Source organism: Populus nigra, chromosome 3 (genome assembly GCF_951802175.1).
Source record: "Populus nigra chromosome 3, ddPopNigr1.1, whole genome shotgun sequence".
In the NCBI taxonomy this organism is placed as follows: Eukaryota; Viridiplantae; Streptophyta; class Magnoliopsida; order Malpighiales; family Salicaceae; genus Populus; species Populus nigra.
Window position 1 is genome coordinate 16995625 of NC_084854.1, and position 24808 is coordinate 17020432.

Here is a 24808-nt window from a genome sequence, read left to right on the forward strand (position 1 = left end):
TTTTAAGTAACGCGTGACCGAAAACAACGTCGTGTCGTTTGCTTTATAAAACAACCAAAAAACAAGAAAACAGAAAAACACAAATCTGAAGGGTACCTCTCGCCCTCGGAATAGCTTACTCAGCTTAACTTAGGGTAGGAAGAGCAATTTGGGTTAAATTAGTATACTTTACAGTGCCGATCAGATAGATTAGATAGTTAATAAAAATGGGTTTTTCTGTAGGATTTGTGATTGGATTGGTTGGAGTCTTGATTCTCTCTCATGCCGCTTATTCTACCAGTCAATGTTCGTTCACCATCCTCTCTTCCTGAATCTTTTTTGCTTTTTTTTTTTATAATTATAATCTTGTTTAATCGTGATTGATGATGATGGTGCAGATCGGGGTTTGTTGAAGATTACAGAGGATGAGTTTTCTGGACCTCCTTTCAGTGTATCATACCAATCTCTATACTCTTATTTTCCTTGTATATGTACACACACACACACACACACACACACACACACACACACACATATATATATATATATATATATTTATGTTGTTTTGGTTGGGTTGGGTGTTTATGCAGGTGGTGGTGGAATTGATTGTGGGGCTGGTTTTGTGTATGTGGGCAGCATTAACTGTGCCTGGCAACTTCCTCTCTATTCATCCACATTCTGATGAGAATAGGTTACTTTCTCTCTCTCTTCTTCTTCTTCTTTTTTTAATTTCTCGCTCTTATTTTTGTCAATTTGGATTTCGTTCTAGTTGAAAAAAGAAAGAAAAGAAGCAATGATTTTGAAAATATTTTTGTTTTTGAAAGGATCGATGTGGGTAATTCAGTGTCAAGCAGTCAGATTACTCTTTAAGAAATTGAGAGTAGTAATAATAATAATAATAATAAAGACTGGTTTACTTGTATTTGAGCGTCATTTAATGAGGTAATCAGTTCCCTTTAAGGAGTCTGTTATTTTTATGTATTAGATTGAAAATAAACAGCCACTGAAATTGGTTTCCATAGAAATGGGTGTTGTCCTTCTGTTGTAAACTTCTATTGAAAGTCTTCTTTCTGGTTGAAATGAGTTTGAACTATTTCTAGCTTCCTTGAGTTGGTCGATGCATGGAATCTGGATTAACATGCTTATTAAGCAAAAGAAATGAACCTGTGCTACTGAACTTTAAGTGATTTAGTTCATCAAGAGCATGTTTGCTCGCATACTCTTGCTAGTTGTTACACTTATTTCTGGAGGTTTCTTTCCTTTGGGTGCCATACAATGCTATTCTCATTCCATTTTAAAAAAAACCCATACAGGACGCTGTTCTTTGAAACAAATGGTGTACAGTGTTTTTATTGTCACTTTATATTGAAAATGGCAAACTTAGATATAATTTAGCTATCTGGTTGCATAGTTTCTGGTAGTTATAAGGAAAATATCCTTTTTTAATTCATGAGATGGTCCTGAATTTTCCTAAATGGAGTAGAAGATGGAATTGTTTTATCTCTTCTGACTTTTCATCTTCTGAACCTGAAATTGTTGTTTAAATTTGCCATTGCTGTCCAGTAATGTTCATGGCACAACAATTGTCTCAAGTGCAATTCCTGTTAATTCATGCCACATGATATGCATAGTTTGTGGTAAATCAAAGATCCATTAATTGGTCTTCTGGACAGGGTCGCTGTATCTTATAGATCATAACTTGATAGTTAAGGAACAAATTGAAATCCTTAAGGATCCTTTAATTGGGTTGCTGTACCTTCATATAGCATGAATACATTCTGATTGATGATTAAATATCTTAGGAATTTTACATTGAACTGTAGCTTACCATTTCATCATCGTCATTTATATGTTTACTCTAAGGTGTGCCCTGGGGAGCATAATCATGTACATGTAAATGTTAAGCTTGTTTGAGTGAAGATTTCAAACTGCAAGGGACTAAATCAAACTAAAATTTGCTTGATATGCAAGAGGGCTTTTGATTTTTATGAAGCCTTGACCGTGGCAATGGCCTCTTGGCATACTAGTGTTATTGGACTGGATTAACTTAGATGTAGGCTTGGTGTTGCAAGTGATAGATGACAGCGTAAACCCTTAAAAAAAATATAGAGCATAGAGATACCGGGTCAGTTTAAGGACCAGAACATGTCAGCCTTGTATTTGGGCTTGTGTTTTTCCTCGAGCCATAAAAAAGAGATGTCCTCATTCTTGGGTTTGGGTAGTCCTAGATCAAGGCACAGCGGTTGTTTTTATGGTTGTACTCACTTGGGTGTGTTCCAAAACTCTGTTAGTCATGGAGCCATTGGTGGATATCTTGTCAATTGGGTTTATTGTGTTATTTGGAAATTCCTTACGGAAATAGCACTCTTGTTCTCATTGATTAGTGTCCCCATAGGTTTCCATCTTAGATGGTTTTATGTTAATTGCTTGTGTTCTCTGCTTGGACGCATGTTTTGTTATTGTGTTGCATTGTAGTTGATTGTGTTTAGATTGCTAATTATTGCTTGAAGATTGTTTTCAGCTGTTGGTAGCTTAATTAGCAAAGTATAAGATGAACACACTGAACAGTGATTCATGAAATACAGGGAACAATTAAGACCCAAGTCAGCCCCTTATTGTCTCGTAAAAATCTGAATACTTGCACATTTCTTTTTTGATGGCTACTACTTACAATGGCAATCAACTCCACATATGTCTAGCCTAGACCAGGAATAGGCTGAACATGGCCAAATACACTGTCAAATTTCGTGCTCCTTAAAGGGCATGCATTAGTGGTGTTACTTGATTCTCGTGCATTAGAGATGTGAATTACACCTAATGTGACTGTTTGTAATGTTATTTTTTACAAAATAATTGGCCATTGACATTATTCATATATTCTTCAATGCAGGATGGTTTCTTTGCCAGACAACCTGGATTTCATGATCTTCAACCATCGTGGAAAAGTATTCGTTCCAGAAATCGACATGAAATTAAAGCATTAAGGTCATTTAAGAAATGGAAGGTTCACGTCCAACATTTTTAAGAAGACCAATGTTTCTCAATCAAATTAACACTCTGAGAGAACTTTGTCAACTCAATAATGCTACTGTCAAGTTATTGGGATTACATAATTATGATTTTTTATCTGGATTTGTAATGGTCTTATATTTCTCATCACAGTCATGTAACTAGAATTCAGTTCATGTGTTTTTTTCATCAGTTGCATTAGAGTTTTGTATTTGAATCCAGGCAGGGCATGCTTGTGGAATCTGAATGATGAATTATGACGAAGGGGTAACCTCGTCTTGACTGCTTCTATTTTTTTTATGATCAATCCACGCACAAAGGAAATTTCACCAGGATGATATGCAGAGAAATCGAAAAGATTTCATTGGGATACCGTGCTCGTGGTTAACTTTATCCTCTTGTACCAGGTTAGGATAATACTCTCTTTTCACTGCAACCGGATTGTTTGGATTGGAGGGAAGAGAAGGAATGTATTCAATATGCGAGTAAGAAGATTCATTTTATAAGGTTTATAGCAAGCATTATGCACGTCTTACCTGTCCCCTCTGTTCCCAAAAGCACTCGTCGAAGGGTCCTCTTGGGTTTGATTAACTGGAGGAATTGAGTTGTCCTGCTCGAAAACATTAATGGCTTTCTCAACTCTCATGGACGAATTTTTTTTCATATAAATTATTGTTTCTTGATTCTGATATCTTCGTCCTTTGTCGCGAGAACTGGTAGTTTTTCAACTTTAGCAACTTGATGCCATTGAAGTCAAATAACCAATGCTATATGTATGCACAAGCTACAATTTATCAACATTGCTTGCGCACTTGAGGTTTCTCTTACCTATTTTCACTGTAAATAAATCGACTTCCTGAATGTTATTATAAAGCAGCTGGCCTGAAAAGAATCAACATCCAAAATGAACAATTCTACAGCGAATTGAATTCAAATAAATATTTGTCAGCTCAACCCTTTTCAACACCAGTGCCCTTGGCACTAAATAACTACTTCATTGCTTATAAGGACATTACTGATCAGAGGACACTCTGCAATCCGAATAGAACATAATGGAAGAGTGTAACTGTTTCAACATACACACAAGCAATTACTTCTTAATTCTATAACAAAAAGAATATCATTTGGCCCAGATGCACGCATTGTTGTGAATAGCAATAAACTTGCCATCCCTGAGTTATTTGACACTAAATCAAACAAATTGTTCTCCGCAGCACAACATTAGACTGACAAGCATGGTCTGGATTGATGGGATGTCCCTTCAATCCAGACATCTCATAGCACAAATAATGTGACATAGCACTTGGCAGCACTAATCAGCTTTTATTTCCCAGCTGGGTTGTCTAACTGTGGATAAAAGCAGGGGGTGACCATGTCGCCATGTGATACCCAAATTCCTCTCCTGCTGCATCTAATTTGATAAATGGAGGACATGAAAGATGACATAAGTCAAACTTCTCCACAGAGTGTGAAAGCAGAGAGCTTACCTTCTACATCTCCTAGGTTCCAAACTGTATGTACTAAGAACATCAAGGCCTAAAGTCAGTGACTTGAATTAGGTAAGGAAACTGCTTTATTGAATCTGCTACACATTTCCAATTCCTTTTATCATTATCCCTGCGCTACAAGCTTTTTGCATTAATATTTTACCGAATTCTTAATCTCTGGTTTGTTCTTGTCTGTTATTGAAGCCCTTTAGATACTTTAGATACAAAGAAAAGTTGAGCAATTAAGGAATGCAACAGTATCAACATCTGGTTTTCATGTGTTATCAGGTCAGGTGCAAAATTATACTGGTGGGTGATACAGAAACCATGCAGGGGTGAACGATAATGAAGATATTGCTTTCTATGACATCTTGGCAAAATGGCATATAACTAGAAGTAATCAACATGCTCCTCCAGACTACAATAAAAGCCAAAAACTAAAATACATGCATAAAAACAATACTGCGGGCAGGGGCAAAAATTCATGTTGAAGTCCAATTTTCATGCTAGCAACTACATGTAGTTAACTTTTGAAATTGGGTTTGCTATGTAGAACGGAAATGAATGGAAATATACCCATGATATATAGCATAAGTCTGCACTTATTACAGCCTCATCTAACACAACATCATCCACTTAAATTCAATCTTACAAGACTTCTAAATTTTCACGTCATCAACTTTTGAGCAATATTTATTATGTTTATTCCTTCTTGAGTTACAATGGTCCTTCTAAAATTGTTTCTATTAGAAACTTTCTTTACACACACACGCACACAATGGTGGTGAAAAGACCATCATAAACCCAATATCTTCCCCTCATAAAAACTTATGCATAAAATGTCCAGTACAAGAAAATTTTGTAATGGCATTAAGGTGCTTATGTGGAAATGTATTGTACCCTAAACAGAATATTTTGTTGCATGTACAAAAACAGAATATTGACGATAATAGCCAGAATCAAAGAGCACACTTTGTCCATCCCACAATAAAATTCAATGTGATGATACAACATCTAATGACGGTACAAAGAAGCACAAACTTCACCGTCAAAGAATCAGTTGAGACTAAAGCTAAAGTAACATAAACATAAGCATTCACATACCTCAAAAATTGTTAGTAGGATCGCATGGGACACTCACAACAGAATCTCATAAAATCCACGCAGGAACAATAAATATGCCCCTGAAATAATTAGAGAACCAATAGCCCCTACTAAAAGCAACTTCTGAATGAGCCAGTCAGACAAGAAAATAGTTTACAACTGTGTAAGCTCTTGTGGGTTTTCCATTGACTGCCTAAGTATATACTCTGCTCTCCTCTTCTTGTCATCCCTCTCATCATCGCGCCCTAACCAATGCCCCGTTCTCCCCTCACCCTTCTTCAAAAGACTCAGGTCCAAAGACTCTCCTAACAACTTCTTCCCAGTCTTAAACTTAAAAGCCACAGCAAGCCTCTTTTCAGGAAGACTCTTCCTCTCAACATCTACATCATCACAAATCCCGCCTTCTTTTGCTGCTTCAATGACAGGTGCAAATGCCTCCATCACAGAAACATGGTTTTTTAGCTTATCTGGCAACACAACTGAAGAGACATCCTTCTTCCCAGACTCCAACGGAGTGGCAAGAAATTGATTACTCTCAACTACTCCCAATTCTTTCACATTATTACTGACCCCCAAGGATGAAGCCCCTGCTGAGCCATTACTCAACAACCTCTGCTGCAAGCTCAACAAAGCCCTTTCTGCCTTTCTCCTCTGCCTAGCTTGCTCAATCTTTTCTGCACGGGGATCCACAGCCCTCTCATTCCACATAGGTGTATGCAAATACGTGTGAGGATCAGGCAAAGCAGGCAACCATGCCGGAATATGCTTCCCAGGTGGCGCTTCACTCATACTTTCAAAACTAGGAATTAACTTTCTAACCCTAATAACAGGAAACCTTGGCACCGGTTGCGCAAACGGAATCTCATCATTAGAACCAACAAAGTCAATAATTTCTTTAATCGTACCAGAATTAACAAGACAATTACCAGAAATGGACGCACCTAAAAACCCTTGTGAAGCTCCTACTATATCTTCAAAACTTCTAACTATATCAAAGAAATTACATTGGGTTCTACCTGATAAATTGGCATAGAAGCTTGCGATCTTGCCTAGGTCACAGAGGTATCGGATTGTGATATCATTGAGAGAATCCAAAGCAGATTCCTTAAACCCATGAAAGCCCACACTCTCACATATCTGAGCCACTGCCATTCTTGAAACAGCACGACCAAAGTCATCGGATTTGGGTCTTCCCGGTGTATTGTCTTCACCTCCATTGCTCATATTTGAACCCTCATGTCAATAAAAATCAAGGCTTTTTCAAATCAACCACCATTTCACCAGTGATTCTTTAAGATAACCATAGATTATACGACGTGGAAGAATCATAAGAAAAGAGAATCTTGTTTTCTTTCTTTCTGCCCTAGTTTTCTCAGGAAACAAGCAGAAAGGAAAAAAAACCCTAATCTAAAAACCAAGCAACGATTTGAACAAAGGAATGGTAATTCCTCAATAGGCAAGAGAGAAATGAAAAACCCACAAATAAATTAGACAATTGACAAAGAAAAATAGGAAAATAAAGCAAGAGTAATTGTGAGTAGATGGTTGATTAATTTGATATACCCTGAGGAAGTATCTAAAAGAAAGAGAGAAGATTAGGGTTTTAGTGGGTTTAGGGTAATTGTAGAGAAAGTAAGGGAATTTTCCATAAATTTTGGAGGGAAATTGGAGGATTGAAAAACAGGTTGAAAGGAAGTTAGGGATCGAGAGAGAGAGAGAGAGAGAGAGAGAGAGAGATGATACTTAGAGAGGTTAAAGGATGCGAGTATGGTTTGGGTTTATTTATAGAATACCACTCTCTCCATTGCTATTTTGGTTTCACCAATCAGATCAGAGAACAACTTCTCTGCTTTGCTGCACAGCCGCTCGAGTATGGTTGGCTTATTACTCGCCTAGGTTTCAAATTATAAATGGCCTCCTGGGTTTCTTTTTAACGAGAAAGCAAGGCCTGCCCTTCTAAATTGAAAGTATTAAATGATTAAATTTAAATAGCCAAATTCTAAATATATGAATCTAAGCCAAGTTTAAGTATTAAGGTCCACTATATTTTTATTTTTTAATATTTTTAGATTATTTTGATATATTAATGTTAAAAATAAAATTTTAAAAATAAAAAATATTATTTTAATATATTTTTAAATAAAAAATAACTTTTATCACTATCAATAAATAATAATAAGTAATACTCTACTGTTTATAATCCATAACTACACACACACGAATCCCTAAAAGCTTTTGAGTGATACCGTAAATGCATGCTAACATTATTATTATTATCAATAAAACCTAAAAGGTGTGAAAAAAGTATTGATTCAGTGCAATGTGGTTTGAAATCGTGCAGTAATGATTTTGTCAATCGAAAAAAAAATCTTTGGTTTTGGTACAGGGGATGATGATTTTTTTTACAAGGATTATTATTCATTATAAAAATAATTGGGTAGAGCGCAGTTTTTTCAATTTTTTTCCTAAATAAAATGATTTTATTGTTCTTGAAAGGAAAACAGAATCAGCTGCTTCTAGAGATACTTTTTATTTCTTTTCTTTTTAAAAATATAATAAAATAACTAAATTGTTCTCAAAAATAAAATTTCTTTAATTAGATGGTGAGGAATTTTTCATACTTTCATCCATGCTTTTTTTGTTATTATTAGGTCAAGAGAGGGATAATTTGGTATTTTAATAACAATAACAATAACAACAACAACAACAACAAAAAAAAAAAAAGAGAAGTAGTTGGCATGTGTGTTGTGCATATTAACGAGTAAGCCAACCCATTGTATTCAGATGGTGCATGCGGCGACTTATGACGATAAAAAAAAATAGTTTTCCTTGGTGTTTTCTGCCTCGTCATGGCAGGACCTTCAACCCTTAGAAGCGCATGCATCTTAATTTCCCCTAATTTCACGCCGACTGACTTTTTTTTTCTTTTCTCTTCCCTTGATTTTTGTGTCCGGCCTTTTGAGTTTTCATAGCATCCCTTCAATTTTTTTTCCTTTCAGATTTGATCTGTGCTTTTTTAATTGCTATTTTCTTATTTTAATTAATTTATAAAATTAAAATTTATTTTTAATTTTATCCTCCTTTAATTTATTTTTATTTGTCAGATTTGATCATCATTTTTTTTATTGTTATTTCTTTATCTTTGGAGAAACAAAATTTGATATTTCTTTTTGGTTTTATCCTTCAACATTAAAGTGGTTCAGAATTAAGCTTCTTGAATAAGTTTAGGTTTAAAATTTCACGGGTTATAAATTTGATAGATTAATCATGTTTATGACATTCGCCCGAGGTTGGTTGATTTTTATATAAAAAAAAAAAGATTGTGTTTTTTTAGTTTTATCCTTCACCATTTAATCTAGTTGGGGATTGAGCTTTATTATTTTTTTTATTTGCTTTCTATAGGATTTTTTACTAATTTTGAAAATGACTTAGGTTTTTTCATGTCTTTTTATTTATCATTCTTTATTAAATTAATTTTTTTAAAAAATATTTTTGAATTGAGTTAAACTAATTGCTTAAATATAATTATGAGATGTTCACTTTATGATATTTTATTTGGTTTTTTTCTAGGTTGTTGCTCTTACAGCGATTACATCCTCTTTCATTGTCATCGTGTAACCTTTCATAGTAGGCATTATAACCGTATTGGTAAGATATTCCTAATGGTGCGTCTGTTTTCACGACAGAGTGATAATGAGTCTCTGACTGTTTTTTTTTTATCTCCTTGCAAGTATGATATTGATGGGTTGTTTTGTATAGTTAATTATTTATGAATTTTTTGTATAATTTATCTATTTTTGTTGCTTTTTTCTTTTAGTATCATATTATTAGTTTAACTGGGCTTATTGGATCTAGTCAGGTCAATAACATGGGTCTCAATTTTTTTTTATACTTTTTTAAAAGCACTACGATTTCTTTAGCATCATTTATATATATATATATATATATATATATATATATATATATATATATATATATATATATATAAATTGGTCTAACTCGCAACTTAACATAAGCCACCAATCTAGATTTACTCGAGTTATTTTTCTTGGGTTCTTTTTTTAATTGAATTTTTTTTTTACTTTTTGCCTTCAATAGTTGGTTGATTAGAATTGAGTTTTTTAATTTATTTTAATTTGCATTCCATGAGGTTATCATGATCTTGTGCCTCATGTCGCAAGTTTTGCAGATTAACCATGGTTGATTCAGGTCAATTCAATGTGTCACCCTTTTAGTTTTGTTTATTAAAAATATATCATCCAATATATCACTGTCTTAATATTTTTAAAATATTTCTCCTAGTTTACATCATATTTTTGACTTCCTAGCATCTTTATTTTTTTTTAAGATTAGAAAAAAAAAATCCAACATGCGGTATAGCGCAAACCAAGAATCTAGTATACTACTAAAACGTATAAATTTATTATTTTCTAAAAATAGATTGTTTCTTGGAATGAATCCTAAAATATAGGTTAACCCTGTTTTCATTATTAATTTTTTATTTATACAAAAAAAAATAGATAACCTAAATTAAGTTTCTTAAATCACTCTTGATATATATATACTAATTATGTATAGTACTACACTAACACTTTATTTTGACTACTAAAACTCTAAAATATCTTAAAAACAAACCAATAAAACAAATAAAGTATTAAAATATAAAAATAATTAATTTACATGAGAATTAATCATATTATTAAAGATATTTTCGTATTTTCCTATATTATTTTAAGTGAATATTTTTTAGAAATTATTATTTTTAAGAGTTATACATCTAAATAGATAATTTATGTTTCCAATAATTAGTTAAGTCCACCTAAAAATTGTTTTATATGGTTTCAAAAATTAAAAAAAATTATTTAATTATTATTATGTAAACTTATATAAAATTATTTCAAAATAAAATATTTTATTTAATAAGTATTTAAATTTATTCATTTATAAATAACTCCCTACAATCTATTAGGAATTAGAAAAGATATAATAAATTAGTTAAATAATACAATGTGAAGCATGTGCCAAGAAACTAGTTCATACGTCAAAAGTACAAACTCCTTAAAAACTTTTGATTACTTATTATATGATTATAGTATACTAATAATACCAGCAAGTAAATTCAATCTCACCTCATATTAAGGAAAAGACCACCATGGATAAGATTTTAAAAATGAAAATTATTAATTCTTAAGAAATAGGCTAATTTTTATAATAAATTATAAAATATAGGATAATCCCTATTTTATTATATTTTATTTACACACCACATAAAATTTTAAATAACTTAAAATAATCTACTTAAATTATTTCTAAACCATATAATACTATGTTGGTATTTTATTTTGACTATCAAAACTCTAAAAAGACTAGAAAAAAAAAACATAAAGTATTAAAAGTTTAAAATAATTTAAGTACACCAAAATATATCAATTTTTTAAAATTGAATCATTGGTTAAATTTTTTAAGGGTATTTTTTGATATTGCCCAACTTATGTTTTTTCTCATTTGAAAAATATCGATAATATTAAAAAAAAAAAAAAGGTAAGATTGTTTTGCTTTGAGTTGGTTTATGTTTAATAATTTATGAACAAATAATATTTTATTAAATTTATCTGTTTTTAGGTTCACAAACATTGAGGCTGTCTAAATAATAACATCGGTATTTAAATCGTTAATGGAAATTTCATTGTTTCAATGGAATTAGGTTTCTAAACATTCTAAATAGAAACTGCAAGACGATGCATGGTTTACAAAATTTAAGGTTACTATTAACTTAAAATTTTTACTATTTATTATGTTAATTTTTTTACTTTATTGAAATTATTTATTTTTTTTAATAATCTCATATTACAAGGATAAATATGAGTGGGATAGAACAAATGATAATATTGCGAGGAGGGTTTAGGAGAATCACGCTACAACTAGATAACATCGAAATTATGATAATTTTTTTAAATTCCAAATATTAAAATTTTATTTTTCATTTACTCATTGATAATACGTTTGTACCACATAGGTTGCATGATTTTTAGTACAAGATGCAAAAGAAATCTAAAAAATATGCCAAAGAAAGTGCTCTACTGGGCTGAAATGACGTGGTGGTTCGGAAAGATTTCAAGCTGCCATACATCCCGGAGAATATATGGGTGGAATACATTCAGCACATGATGTCCGAGCATTTACATGACGGTCATTGTTTGGTGCAGGGAACCGGAGCCAACAAATTCATGTTTCCATTACCACGTACACCGGCGGCTATGTTCCATCGCATGCAAAGTGGATGGTAAGATTTATTTTAATCACATCTATTTTTTAATTTGTTATTATTTATAAATATATTTACCTGACGACATTTTTATCTTACAGGCTACAACTCTTAGATGTGAGCCAAGCCTAACTGGGTTTTTTGTGGAAATGCACGTGTGGAGTGATGACTGTCAAAAAAGGGTGCAACAATTCATCAACAGCCGAGCTTAACACTTTGTGGTGTTGGTTTTCAACCATTTTTTTTCTCAAGTTATTATTTTCTTGAATTTGATTACTTCATTTTTTATTTCTAGGAGACATATAACAGTTGGTTGAAAGAGAGATAAGAGGAGAATCCTTCAACTCACCTGTATTTCAATTCGGATTTGTGGTTGAAGGTAAGATCGTCCGATGGACCCGATAGAAGTAGGGTGTACGAACTCTCTAACACTACGACTAAGAACTTACAGACAACCCATAATGCTTCAACCGTTGGGTGCTTGCAATCAATCTCGAGCACTCAGTCTCCAGAGTTTATAGCCTTGTTAGATCAAGAAGTGCAAGAGCGATCACCCTCCTCCTCCTCTAACGATGCCTTTGTTCTAGTTTTATTGTATTTCAATGTATAAATTTATAATATATATTTGGTTTTTATATTAAGATAATTGATTTTTAAATACTTGAATTTTATACAAATTTATTTTTTAAAATTATTTTCTATTTATGTTCAATGGATGTTTTTTAAAAAATATTTTTAAATTATTATTGACAGGGTTACTAACAAAAGTATTTTGTCTGTATATTCTAAAGAGTTAGAAAAGAATTGTTGCAAATATCACTGCAACTGTTAAATCACCGACGAAATTATTTCATCAGTATATGCCAGAGAGTTGGAAGAATTGCTGCAAATATCACTGCAAATGCCACTGTAACTCACCAATGGAATTACCAACGGAGTGAAGCGGGTAAAATTTTTTTGGCATGTATTGTCCGTCTGTAAAGCCACCGGTAATATTTTTTATTAACGACAAACTTACTAACATATCAGAAATTATTGACGATGTTTTTTTTACGGATAGTTTCTGTTCATAAATCCGTCGGTAAAATAATTATCGACAGAATATTAGTGTAAACATCGATAGAATTTACCGTCGGTAAAATTGTTAAATCTGGTAGTGAATGTAATTTTTTCTCCTCCCCTCTCTTTTCTTGGGATTCATGCTAGTCTACCTAAAATAAAATAAAAAAAAGTCATCCTATTTTTTTCAATTGTAGTTTTCATTTTTTTGATTGCTTTTTATTTATTTTGAATTGTTCTATTTTTTAATTTCACCCCTACTATTTGATTTTAACTCTCTCTCTTTCACATGTCTATTTAGCCGAATAAATCTAATAGCTCTCACTAGAAAAAATGTCTTTTAAAATAAAATAAAATTTAATTTTTAAATAAAAAATATTAGATTAATTAAGAATTGTTTATATAAATAAACAAATCCAAAAAGTTTTTAATATGTAGAACAACTATATTCTTTTATTTTTCTTTTGTGAAATCTTATGTTCCTTCTTATAATTGTTACGACAAAGTTACCTTTATAAATTTGGTTTATTAACTAATACTCTGGGAAAAGTACTGTAGCTTTCCCCACGCCACATGCTTTTTTTTTTTGTTTTGTTTAGTTTTTTTGTTTGTTCATTTTTTTGTATTTCTTTTTTTTTGTTTTTTTTTCCTTTTTTTTCCCCACATTTGTTTTAGTTTTTTTTCTTTTTTTTGGGCTTTACATGTTTTTTTATTCTTCTTTTTTCCCCAAGATTGTCTTCTTCTTCTTTTTTATTCTTTTTTGTTTTTATTTTCTTTTTCAAAATTATCTTTATCGATTTTTTTTAATATTGAACTGGTTGAAAATTTAGTTTTGTAGTTTTTTTAAAAAACATTATGCATAACTACAATGTTTCCCTACATGGCTTTTTTCTTTTTTTTATGAATTTTTTTCTTCTTTTTTTTTTTTCAAAATGGTTTTTGTCGATTTTGCTTCGTAGTTTTTTCTTTAAAACATTGTGGATTGTTACAATGTTTTCCTACATGATTTTTGTTTTGCTACAGTGTTTCCCCCCATGTTTTTTTTTCAAAATTATCTTTGTCAAATTTGTTGTTTATATTGAGCTGGTTGAGAATCCAGCTTTAACTTTCCCCACATGTTTTTTTCATTTGTTTTTGCTTTTTTTTTCAAAATTGACTTCTTCTTCTTTTTAAATTTTTTGTGTTTTTGTTTCAGAATTGTTTTTGTTAATTTTATTTTTTTAATATGGAGTTGGTTGAAAATTTAGTTTCGTAGTTTTTGTTTCTTTAAAACACTGTGGATTGCTACAGTGTTTTCCCACACGGTTTTTTTTCATTTTTTTATGATTTTTTTTCCAGAATTATCTTTGTTGATTTTATTTTTTTTTTCATATTGAGCTAGTTGAGAATTTAGCTTTGTGATTTTTTTCTTTAAAACACTGCGGATTACTACAGTGTTCCCTCACATGATTTTTTTTGTTATGATTTTTTTCAAAATTGTCTTTATCGATTTTATTATTTTTAATATTGAACTGGTTGAGAATTACAAAGGTAGATTTCCTCATGAAACACTATAAATTGCTACAGTGTTTCCCTGCATGGTTTTTTTTCCTTTCGTTTTTTTTTATGATTTTTCTCAAAATTTTCTTTGTTCATTTTATTTTTTAAATATTAATCTGGTTAAAGATTTAACTTTGAAAATATTATGGATTGTAACCGTTTTTCTCCATATAATTTTATTTTATTTTTTCCACAAATCCACACAACGTTCAAATATGCTAGTTGTTTATTATTATTTGTGATATATAGAATAAGAGATTTTGTAGATCCGAGAAATAATATGTGGCAATCACATTGTAAACACTAAAGGACAAATAATAAATTGTTTTAAGACTAATTAAGAAATCTTAAAATTCATATTTTATGAACAAATTTGTGAGTTGATTTCTTTTGTACATGATGATTCATATGGGTTTATATGTTTACGTAGAAGGCAGATCAAGGAGAACAACATTCTAACATAATAAACGAATTTACAGTTAAATGAATCAACAGTGTTGTCTCTAGTCTAAGAAAGCAAGAACAACTGTGTTGGAGAATCTTAAACTGAAAATTAAAGTCACATAATTTCTTCCTCAAGAGCAAATTAATTTGGTGGTAGCATTACAAGCAACACATACTCTACCATTCGGTGCTTGCCCTTCTCCTTCTCCTTTTTTCTAGAATCATCTGTAATTCTTCTGGTCGACAAGGGACTGCAAGAACTCCCTCCTGTTGAAATCCATATTCCTCTTTAGCCTGCTCCAGTAAGCTCAAGAAATCTGGATTAGCGAGGCAATCCAACTTCACAACAAACCTTTTTGGTTCTTCACCCTTGATCGCAGTTACTGCAAAATGTCCCTTCTTTACATCAACTGGAACTATTTTTGCAGCTTCCATCACTTCATCAAACCCGGTTTCACACACATTGGCTCCTCTAGAAGCTGAGAGTAAGAGAACCCGCTTCAGCTTTTTTATGAAAAGCTTCAGCATCATTGCTCTTTTAAGGCTTTCTTCCATGTTTTTCATGGTTATGGATTTCTCAAAGAGTGGTGGAGACTTGGCGTAGAACCGATATTTTTTGTTCTCTCAATTTTCTTAAATATGGAGAATCTAGGCTAGCTAGGAGGAAATATATACTAGCTAGGTGGTCTAGGGCAAGGGCATTGGAAGCTTAGCTGAATTTTCTGAAGGACAGAACGGGACCATATGTACTCAATCCTTTAACATTTAAATTAATGCAGCATTTGATTGTTCCCAAGCTCTCTGTAACTAGTGGGGTCTTGAAACACGGTTTATACTGTAGTTTTCTTAGCATCGCATCTTTTTTCATGGTGTTTTAGGGTAGGTAGAGCTACACACATCAAATTGTTAAAAAAAATATTAAAAAAATTAATTTAAAATACAAAATTTAAATTTTAACAAACAGGTGTAATCTCAAATCAAAACGGGCATAACCTTGTAACCTAGAAGTAGACAATTTACTTTCGTGAGAGCACACTAATTATAACAAAGATTGTCCACGCGCTGCTTTTAATTGTGTGACAATAAAAAAAAAAAAAAAACTTTCTAAGCATGCAATCAAAAGTTGGGACGTAGCATTAAAAGATATATATTTGGCTTTCAAACAACAGTTAAGTAGCATGTAAAAAACTTGTTTAAATTGTTTGAAATTTCATATAAGAATCAAATTGTAAAATGTAAATGAACATTCATCTAGTATTGTTTGAGCAACTTAAAACAAAAGGTGGCATGATGAGCAAAAAGAGTATGGAAACCTAAGTTTTAAATGAAAAGTAAAGTCTCAACAACTGTTAGTAAGTAAAGAGTAACAAATACTTATCAACTTCTTGTTATTGCAAGAACTTGAATAACTTAGTTAAGTGTCTGCAAAAATATTTTATGTATTCATTTATGTATTTGGACCCAATATATAAAATGAGTATGGTACATACCTTAAACACTTGTCTTAGAAGGTGAATTTTTCTCCCAAGAGAAAGCAACCTAAAAGCACCTAAAACCTTTAAACTTTCTTGGACAAGCATTGGCCAAATAGTTTTCTCCATCAAAATCCACACACACACACACACACATATCACAAAAACTCCTACATGTAAATTGAAAAACTTATTCATGCATCTAATTAAACAACTCAATAACCATTGTGCAAAGTAATGAAAAAAAATCATCAACAATAAACAAAAATAAAATTGAAAAAACCAATAAAAAAAAAGATCAAGATATCTAACATTGCAACACGGGTAATTTACCTGGTCATGTTTAATAAACTCCTCTATCAAAATAAATTTGTAATAGCAAAACACATACAATTTGTAATAGATACCAACATACACATAAAATTTATTGAACAATAATTATGAAAAAATAATACAAGGTTGCACATAACACATAAAATTTATAGAGCAATAATTAAAACAAAACAATGCAAGGCTGCACATATAAACAACCATATCAAACCTAAAAGTCTTGGGTCTCGCAATCATGATAAACCCAAGGTATTTGGGTCTAGCAATCATGCAAGACTCCACTTACTTGGGTATGACAAACATGTTTGATTTAATAAACAACAAACAAAGAGGACAATTGTGTACTTTAGTTGTAAGCAGAGAGAAAAGAAAGAAAAAAATATAAATAATCAATCACGAGCAGCAATCCAACTATTATTTATCTAGATACGCCACACCATGTCGAAAAGGGCACAACTGCGCATTTAGTTAGATGACGGATGACTAGATTTGACCACCAGGAAGCGTCATATGCCCCTCCTTAATGGCACGGGTGCCAGCCACTTACTAGGGCATGTGGAACACGCGTTAGGAGCTTTTTGATTAAAAAATAAAAAATAAATTATGAAAAATACTAAAACACTCCTATGATCCTCTTAATTACACAAAATATCCATGTAAAAATACCAAAATACCCAAAAGCAAAGCTTATTTTTTGTCTTTTTTAGGCTAAAAATGTTATTTTATTGTACATAAAAATTGGAAAAATCTGAAATACCCTTGTCCAGCAACCTATCCTTTTTTTATTTTGGGGGCAAAGAAGTATTTTTATTGTTATAAATATTGTGAAAAGCCAAAAAAACCCTTGATCATCAGTTCTATATTTTTTTGACTTTAGGGGTAAAAGAGTAGGTTTGCTGTGTTAAAAAATTAGAAAAGACGCATACAACTCCTAACAATTTTCGAATAACTACTAAGCAGATGAAAAAATCTAAATACCCCTAAATCAAAGGCGTAAATTTAAGCCATTAAAAGGTAATTTTATTATCTCAATCCACAATAATATGTCTCTAGAGCTACAGTGAAATCTCCATGTCATTTAGCTTTCTTTTTAATTTATGCCCTCATATATCTGGCAATTGATAAATGGATGAGAAGCTGACTAAATTGAACATTAGATTATTACATTACGTTACGTTACGTTCAATCGATCTTATATATGTGAAATAGAATTTTTTAGGCTTTGTGATATTCCTTTGTCAACTTCGTGTTCAATTACAGGGAGTCGATAGCAATTAGTTCATAAGCATTTACTTTGAGAATTACTTTAGTTGGGATAGTTTCTATAGTGTCGGCTAGCATGATGTATTTAATATCTTGAAAGTAGTCCAATGCATAGAAATGTGCCTTATTTGGTATTGTTATAGTAGGGTGTGTGTATATTACATTAATAATTATATAAAATTCACTGATAAAATAATATTTTGTTGGAAATTTGTTTTTATTAAATAAATAATAGATGAATGAGAAATTAATCTAAAAAAATTCTTGATTTTTCTACTCAAAGATCCATTAGTTTTTCTATATTTAATTCTTGATTTATGGTGACTAATTAAATGTTGGTAATGATAGGAATTAATTCTTATTAATTCTATAACCTTTTAACTTTCAAAATTCACTATAAAAATGACAGCGAATGAAGAGTTTTTATCTTGAATTTTTCAGATATTAAACATTATTCCTCACCTCATTTATAGTGTTTTTTATTCTCCTTTTTATGTCTTGATTTTCCTCCAAAATCTAGAGCTTAAGTTCATCTTATTGAGAGATATTTGAGTTACATAAATTTTTTGTTCAAAAACCTTTTTTAGAAGTGCATCTAAACCAAGGTGATGATGTTGGAATCTTGATAAATATATTGCAAACATCCTAGTTTGCACAAATAAAGAGTAATAAAACTTTAAGGATAAAGGATTCATCATTGACAATAACAAAATATTCATTACTTTAAAGTGCTTCAACAAGCCAATACACTTCTTGTTTTAATTTAAGCATTGTTAATTCTATTATTAATATACATGCTAGGTTTTTTACTTTATATTAATTGCAAATTTGAATATATGCTTAGTATGTATACTAGTATTCTATTATTATTTTTGTGTTGAAAGCATGTTTGCCATTAGTTATGCTTTTTCATGCTTATAGATTTAAATTTGTTTAAACTCCAAGCTTTCCTTGAAAAAAAATTTATGTTTAGCATGTCTTGTTATGATAAATTAAATATCATTGCTCACTAGTCTAATATATGTATCTAAAAAATTTAACTTACACATTTCATATATATCCATAAGGGAACATATGGTTAGGAACAATATTGGGTAACGATAATCAAGGTCTTTTTACCAAACTAACACAGTTTGATAAAAGATTTCATGATATAGCACAAGATAAAAAAAGAAAAGTATTAGAGGAATAACACATTTTCTTTCAACCGCTAATAAGAATTGCAGTTTTATTAATAAAGCAAAAGGTTACATTTGTGTCTGTATTAAATAATTGCTAATGACAATAGTAGTTCTTCAATACACAGACTCTAATTTGGATAGTGGTTGTGTTATCAAAACCTAAAACACCACAACCAAAACCCAACCAAAACCATAAATTACCAAACCTCAAACCTATAATTAAGGGTGTGATATTTTAACATCATTTTTATTTATTAATTATAATTCTAAATTAATACGTGTTATTTTTAAACATTGTTTTTATTTATTAATTATAAAGATAATTGATAATGACAATAATAAAACATAACAATGTGCATTTTTTAACTTGTAAATGGATGATTTGAAAATTTAAACAACCTATTTATGACATGTTCACATGTTAATTAATGATTTTAAATCATGCTTATCTAAAATAAGTATGAAAATGCATAATATGTAAGACAACATTAAAACCAACATGATAATTAGCTAAACAATATTACAAAAGTATTAATAATAAAAATAAATTATAACTAAAAAAATAACACAACATAATAATACATTTAAATCCATTTATGTCTTCTGCGATGACGAGTAGAGGGGATAACTTCATGAATAGCACGACTTCCACTTGTCTATGTGGTCTTATCCTCATAGACAACTTCATTTAGGCTCATTGTCTCTCTTAACAGGTCAAATATAGTACGACATGTCTCGAGCTAAAAAGATGCATATATAATAACGAGCAAGTCTATCATCATCGAGATCAGTTGTAGCACGTTGACAATCACGTAAAAACTTTCCAACTTAATATTAAGTAAATAGAAATTATTAATTCATAAAAAATGCAATGGTTTTGTCTAAGCCTATAAAAAGTAACAAATAGTTATAATATTTTGAATCTGGCATATCTCATACTCCATCTCCTTGCATAAAGAAACCTGCACAGGGTTTTGTCTAATGGTTCGACATGTTATACTCAGATACCAGTTCATGTATTCCTCCTTAAAAATTAAGCATACACCTCTCTAAAAATAAAATTTCTTTATGCATCCCATTTCAATATATACTAGAGATGGTGGATCATCCAATTATAATCAACATATCTACCTGAACAACTAATGAAATGCAATTGATCGCTCGTATTTATGTCAGACAAGATGTGTTGCTTAAATATAAATTGTTGCATTACACGATTTGAGCAATGCATCTCAACAAGATAAAAAATTTGAGGGGGGCAATTGTTGTCCATAAATCTATGGCCAATGTACATATAACAGAAGCAACTAATGTGTCATCTTCAAAATAAGGATTCCAAACAACCTATTGAAACATCAATAATGCAATTATTTTTCATCATTTACCAACATCAACAATAATGACCAACATAAAAAAAGTTTGAAGATATATTCTGTAAAATAAGAATACACATTTCATCAAAAAACTTTATCTCATAATTCAATGCAAACCCTAATTGATATTACTTGACCTTAATAATATAAATAAAAATATATCTAATTGCATCAATTAAAAACTAAATGATCTTAATTGAACAAAATCCTCAATTATGATGATTTTTATCAAAATTCAATGCAGACTCTAGTTGCTATGATTTTGACCATAACTTTATTAATAACACCAGTTGATTAAAAGTCTATCTCCTTACATCAATTAAAAAAAATTATCTCAATTTAAAAAATATTATTAAATTTGGCAAGTAACCCAATAATAAATTTAAACCATAATTTCTCTAATTCAAACCTAATTGATTCCATAAATAACATCAATTATATTAAAAATACATAATTACAACACTCTAAACCTAACATTATCTCAAGATCAACAAAATACCTAATTATCAAAGACAACACAAATAGTCATAAATCAAAACTCAAAATTTATCAATTCAATAATGTAACCCATAAAACTAAGAGACAATGCAACTGTTTTACCTTAATTTTTTTATGTCTAAGTGGCTATTCCACCGGTTGTAGCGGTGGGGAGGCTATCAATAGCCAGTGGTTTGCAACTATAAAAAAATAGTTAAAAGACTTGTTGGGACAAAGAAAAGATGATTTTGGTGTTTTAGTGGAGGATTGGAGGTTGTTTTGGGCGATTGGAAGCTGGTTTTGTTCTGGAGTTTTTTATTTTTAGAGTTTTTTTTCTGAAGGAGCGACGACAATTAAAAACAAAGGGGGGATTGTATACCCATCATAACCGCGATTCAAAATCGCAATTGTATTATGCAACTGCCATTCAAGATCGTGGTTTTTATTAAATTTGTGATTCTAAATTGCAGTTTATATTAAAATCATGATTCTGAATCATGATTTATATTAGAAACGTGATTCTAAATAGAGATTGTCTTAAAAAACATGATTCTGAAAAACAATTGTATTATGTAACTACTATTCAATATCGTGGTTTTTATTAAACTTGTGATTCTAAATCTTGATTTATATTAAAATCATGATTCTAAATCGCGATTTATATTAGAAACGTGTTTATAAATAGCGGTTGTCTTAAAAAAAATGATTTTGAAAAGCGAGTGTGTTAAATTATGTTATTTCCCCAAAACTATTTCAAACAATATCGTTCTCTTAAAAATTTATTCTAACTGTGTCATTTTTCAAAAAAAAATTCGGATAATCACAAATAATTCTAATGGATGAGACTTGAGGAGTCACTAATGATTGAAAAAGAAGACAATCTAGGTTGTCGTTTGATTACTGAGGATATGTCTTATTTCAGGGTGGGGGTGATGGAAGCATGCTGGTGCTGGGTTCGGTCTAGGTTGCTTTATGTCAACATTTAGATGCTTCCTTGATATTTAACATTCAAGGTGTAGTATTGACAAAGACTTGCTACTCCTTAACCATACAAAAGGATAAAATCACTCGTCTTGACAGGCTTGCCCTATATTTCTCTTGCAGGTAGAATGCCTGTAAGAACCAGTATTCTGTGCAAGGACCTGCTTTTACCTTCCTTCTAGTAATAATATATACCTTCTTCTTGATCCTTAGTTTAGCAGCCCCAGCAAAACGAAAATTAAGTTTACATAAAAAACCACAAAATTGTTTGCTGTATTCAAGCTAGAATGGTTTCGATAGTGTCTCTTCTTCTAGGAAAGCTTGTTAAAAGGTAAAATAATGAAAACTAAAGCTATATTTGAGGAGAAAACAAACAGTTTTGGAAGATGAACTAGAAAATGCAGGTATGATTTTTCTGGTTCATGAGAAATGCTTTTACACTGAACAAGTGTCACTCATGAATTTGATTTAATGTGTTTTAGAATCTGATCTTGTTTCTAAGCTGGCAAGATATCTTAGCTACCCATTACAATATTCAATTTGCGCATTATTTTAAAATTTAAACGTCTCTGTTTGCCGGGAACACGTACCTTCAAGATTGTACTGCATTGCTTCGACTCCGGCAACAAAATGAGCTAGCATGGTACGGATATGGAAAATCACACGCATGCTAATCAACTTGATTTTAATGTGCTGTGTATCTTGCTTGACTATGAAATTAATAAGAAAGTGGTCGCTTGTCATTAATTCAATTGATACATTTCAAAAGGCATTTTTATTTTTAAAAAAATAAATTTTTAAAAATAAAAAATATTATTTTAATTTATTTACAAGCTAATGAACACTATAATTCCAATTACTGTCCAAATCAAACCATAATTAAGGTGATGAGGGTTAGATTAGGATCACAATATTTAGCATAAAGCTAGGTTCCGACGTCAAAGCCCTCTTAAACAATAATCATTTAAAAAGTTCTGTTGCATAATATTTTCCATCGATTACTACTGAAATGTTTTAAAATGTTTTTGTTTCCCATTACATTAGATCCATTGATTTTGATACATTTTCCATCATCTGCAGCTCTCGATCGGTATCTAATTTGGCTTGTATAACTAATGGTCTAATTCTCTTCAGCATTTGATAACCATCAAGTACTATAAATATTGTTCCAGATTCCTGAAGCACAAAACTGTTAGTGAAACAACCTGGAAGCTCTTCTTGCTTAATCAGTTTCGCACTTTTCTCCGGTCCATATAGTTGACAAGCGAACAGGGAAAAGTGGGTAGTATATCATGGTTTGAAATAATGTAGGAACCTAGACAAAACTTTATCATGTGTCGGCAAACAGTGTGCGCTGGTAAGAGCATATCGAAATGGAAAGCGAAAATTATACATATATATATATATATATATATATATATATATATATATATATATTGGCTTTCCAGTGTTTATTTTATATGTTATATAGGTAGTGCTAACGAAATACTATTTTACCATTTCCCTTCCAAAATACTATTCCTAAATATCTTGCAAAAATATCAAAATATTATTCATTACAATAGTATTTTTTTTATAATTAGTTTTTTTCTTTTGATTTCTTTTAAATATATTTATTTATTTATTATTTTTATAAGATTATTTTGGTTTCATGATCTATGTCATGGGTTTAATTAGTTCACCTAAGTTGATTAGGTCTTTTTTTAATTAAATTTTATTTTTTTATAATTTTATTTTTTAATATTAGATTATCTTGATTATTTTTAGACATATCAAATCAATTAAGTCATATTACATTGTTAAAATAGCTGTGTATTAAATATATTAAAATATAATTAGTTTTTAAAAAAAAAATTATCATTGGAAAGCACATAAATTAAAAGGTCATATTACACTATTAAAAAAAACCTTATTATTAATTTTGCTTTTCTAAATAGCATGATTGCAAAGAAAAGTAGTCATGCTTGCAAAAAAACAAAAACAAAAGAAAACTAGTCATGCTTGCAAAGACTTGTTCTTTTCTTTCCCGGGATGGCAGCAGCAGATCTGGAAAAAAAAAATACACTCAGCCAAACATGCCCTTAAATATATTTTCCCCCAACAAATTCCTAGCCCAGTCCACATCCACCAGCCACCACTACTCACCCATCAGTCACAGCAGATCAGTCCACTACCCAATCCGAACACCACAGCCCACGCCACCACAGCCTCTGCCCCGACCAGCCAACCACTGTCATCAACCACACGGAAGACAAAAGTCTCAAACTCGACTACCAACTTCAGACCACGGCAACTCCAACTCAGTAGTCCAACTAGCCTTGGCAGCCAGACCAGCCAAATCACACGTTGGATCAACGTCATGCTCCAGTCACAGGAGTCCCTCATAGAAGTCAATCACGGCAGCTCCACATGGGATTGCAAATCTATATTTCTTTATTTGTAACTAGACAAATGGCCCACGTGTTGCTGCAAGCTGATTAATAAATAATATAAATAGTTATTATAATAGTAGTTAGAAGTATCGTATCCACATTATTGTAGACTTAGGTAACCATAGAGGTATTTTGAGTTTAGTAACTATATTAGATTTATTACTATACTAAACCCTCATGCCTGAGCCTTGCAATCATTCCAGAACCAAGCATGTAAGTTTGATATTCATACTAGACTCACGTATCTAGATCGGTAACCATATCAAATCCACAACTAGGTTTAGTAAAACGATAGAAAATCTCAAATACACAGCTTAATGTAAGATTGATATAAAAATAATTTAGATATAAAATTATCAATGGTATATATAATATTTATCTTGAAAAAAACTCAATGTCTATATTGTGGAGCA

At 31.0% G+C, this 24808-nt stretch overlaps 3 protein-coding genes across 3 annotated transcripts; 1 reads left to right on the forward strand and 2 right to left on the reverse strand.

Annotated features, from left to right (window-relative positions):
• Positions 1-46: 46 nt before the first annotated feature.
• LOC133689584 (membrane magnesium transporter-like) lies at positions 47-3320 on the forward strand. The gene is made up of 4 exons (XM_062109494.1): positions 47-285; positions 378-430; positions 570-670; positions 2870-3320. The coding sequence occupies exons 1-4, from the start codon at positions 207-209 to the stop codon at positions 2961-2963; spliced, it is 327 nt and encodes a 108-aa protein (XP_061965478.1). The 5' UTR covers positions 47-206; the 3' UTR covers positions 2964-3320.
• A 2105-nt stretch (positions 3321-5425) lies between these two features.
• LOC133689583 (transcription initiation factor TFIID subunit 8-like) lies at positions 5426-7342 on the reverse strand. Its single transcript, XM_062109493.1, has one exon. It carries the CDS (start codon positions 6801-6803, stop codon positions 5733-5735), a length of 1071 nt encoding a protein of 356 aa, XP_061965477.1. The 5' UTR covers positions 6804-7342; the 3' UTR covers positions 5426-5732.
• A 7721-nt stretch (positions 7343-15063) lies between these two features.
• LOC133689428 (auxin-responsive protein SAUR72-like) lies at positions 15064-24324 on the reverse strand. The gene is made up of 2 exons (XM_062109285.1): positions 24151-24324; positions 15064-15507 (listed from the first exon to the last, which is right to left on the reverse strand). Exons 1-2 carry the CDS (start codon positions 24322-24324, stop codon positions 15064-15066), a joined length of 618 nt encoding a protein of 205 aa, XP_061965269.1.
• Positions 24325-24808: the final 484 nt, after the last annotated feature.

Excerpts from the sequence above, each read along its gene's own strand:
- LOC133689583 (XM_062109493.1), bottom strand. The coding sequence starts at position 6,803 with ATGAGCAATGGAGGTGAAGACAATACACCGGGAAGACCCAAATCCGAT.
- LOC133689428 (XM_062109285.1), bottom strand. The coding sequence starts at position 24,324 with ATGACGTTGATCCAACGTGTGATTTGGCTGGTCTGGCTGCCAAGGCTA. Across the intron at positions 15,508-24,150 it reads CTGTGGTGGCGTGGGCTGTG|AACAAAAAATATCGGTTCTA; the intron begins GTGTTCGGATTG and ends GAAAATTGAGAG.
- LOC133689584 (XM_062109494.1), top strand. The coding sequence starts at position 207 with ATGGGTTTTTCTGTAGGATTTGTGATTGGATTGGTTGGAGTCTTGATT. Across the intron at positions 286-377 it reads CGCTTATTCTACCAGTCAAT|ATCGGGGTTTGTTGAAGATT; the intron begins GTTCGTTCACCA and ends ATGATGGTGCAG. Across the intron at positions 671-2,869 it reads CCACATTCTGATGAGAATAG|GATGGTTTCTTTGCCAGACA; the intron begins GTTACTTTCTCT and ends TCTTCAATGCAG.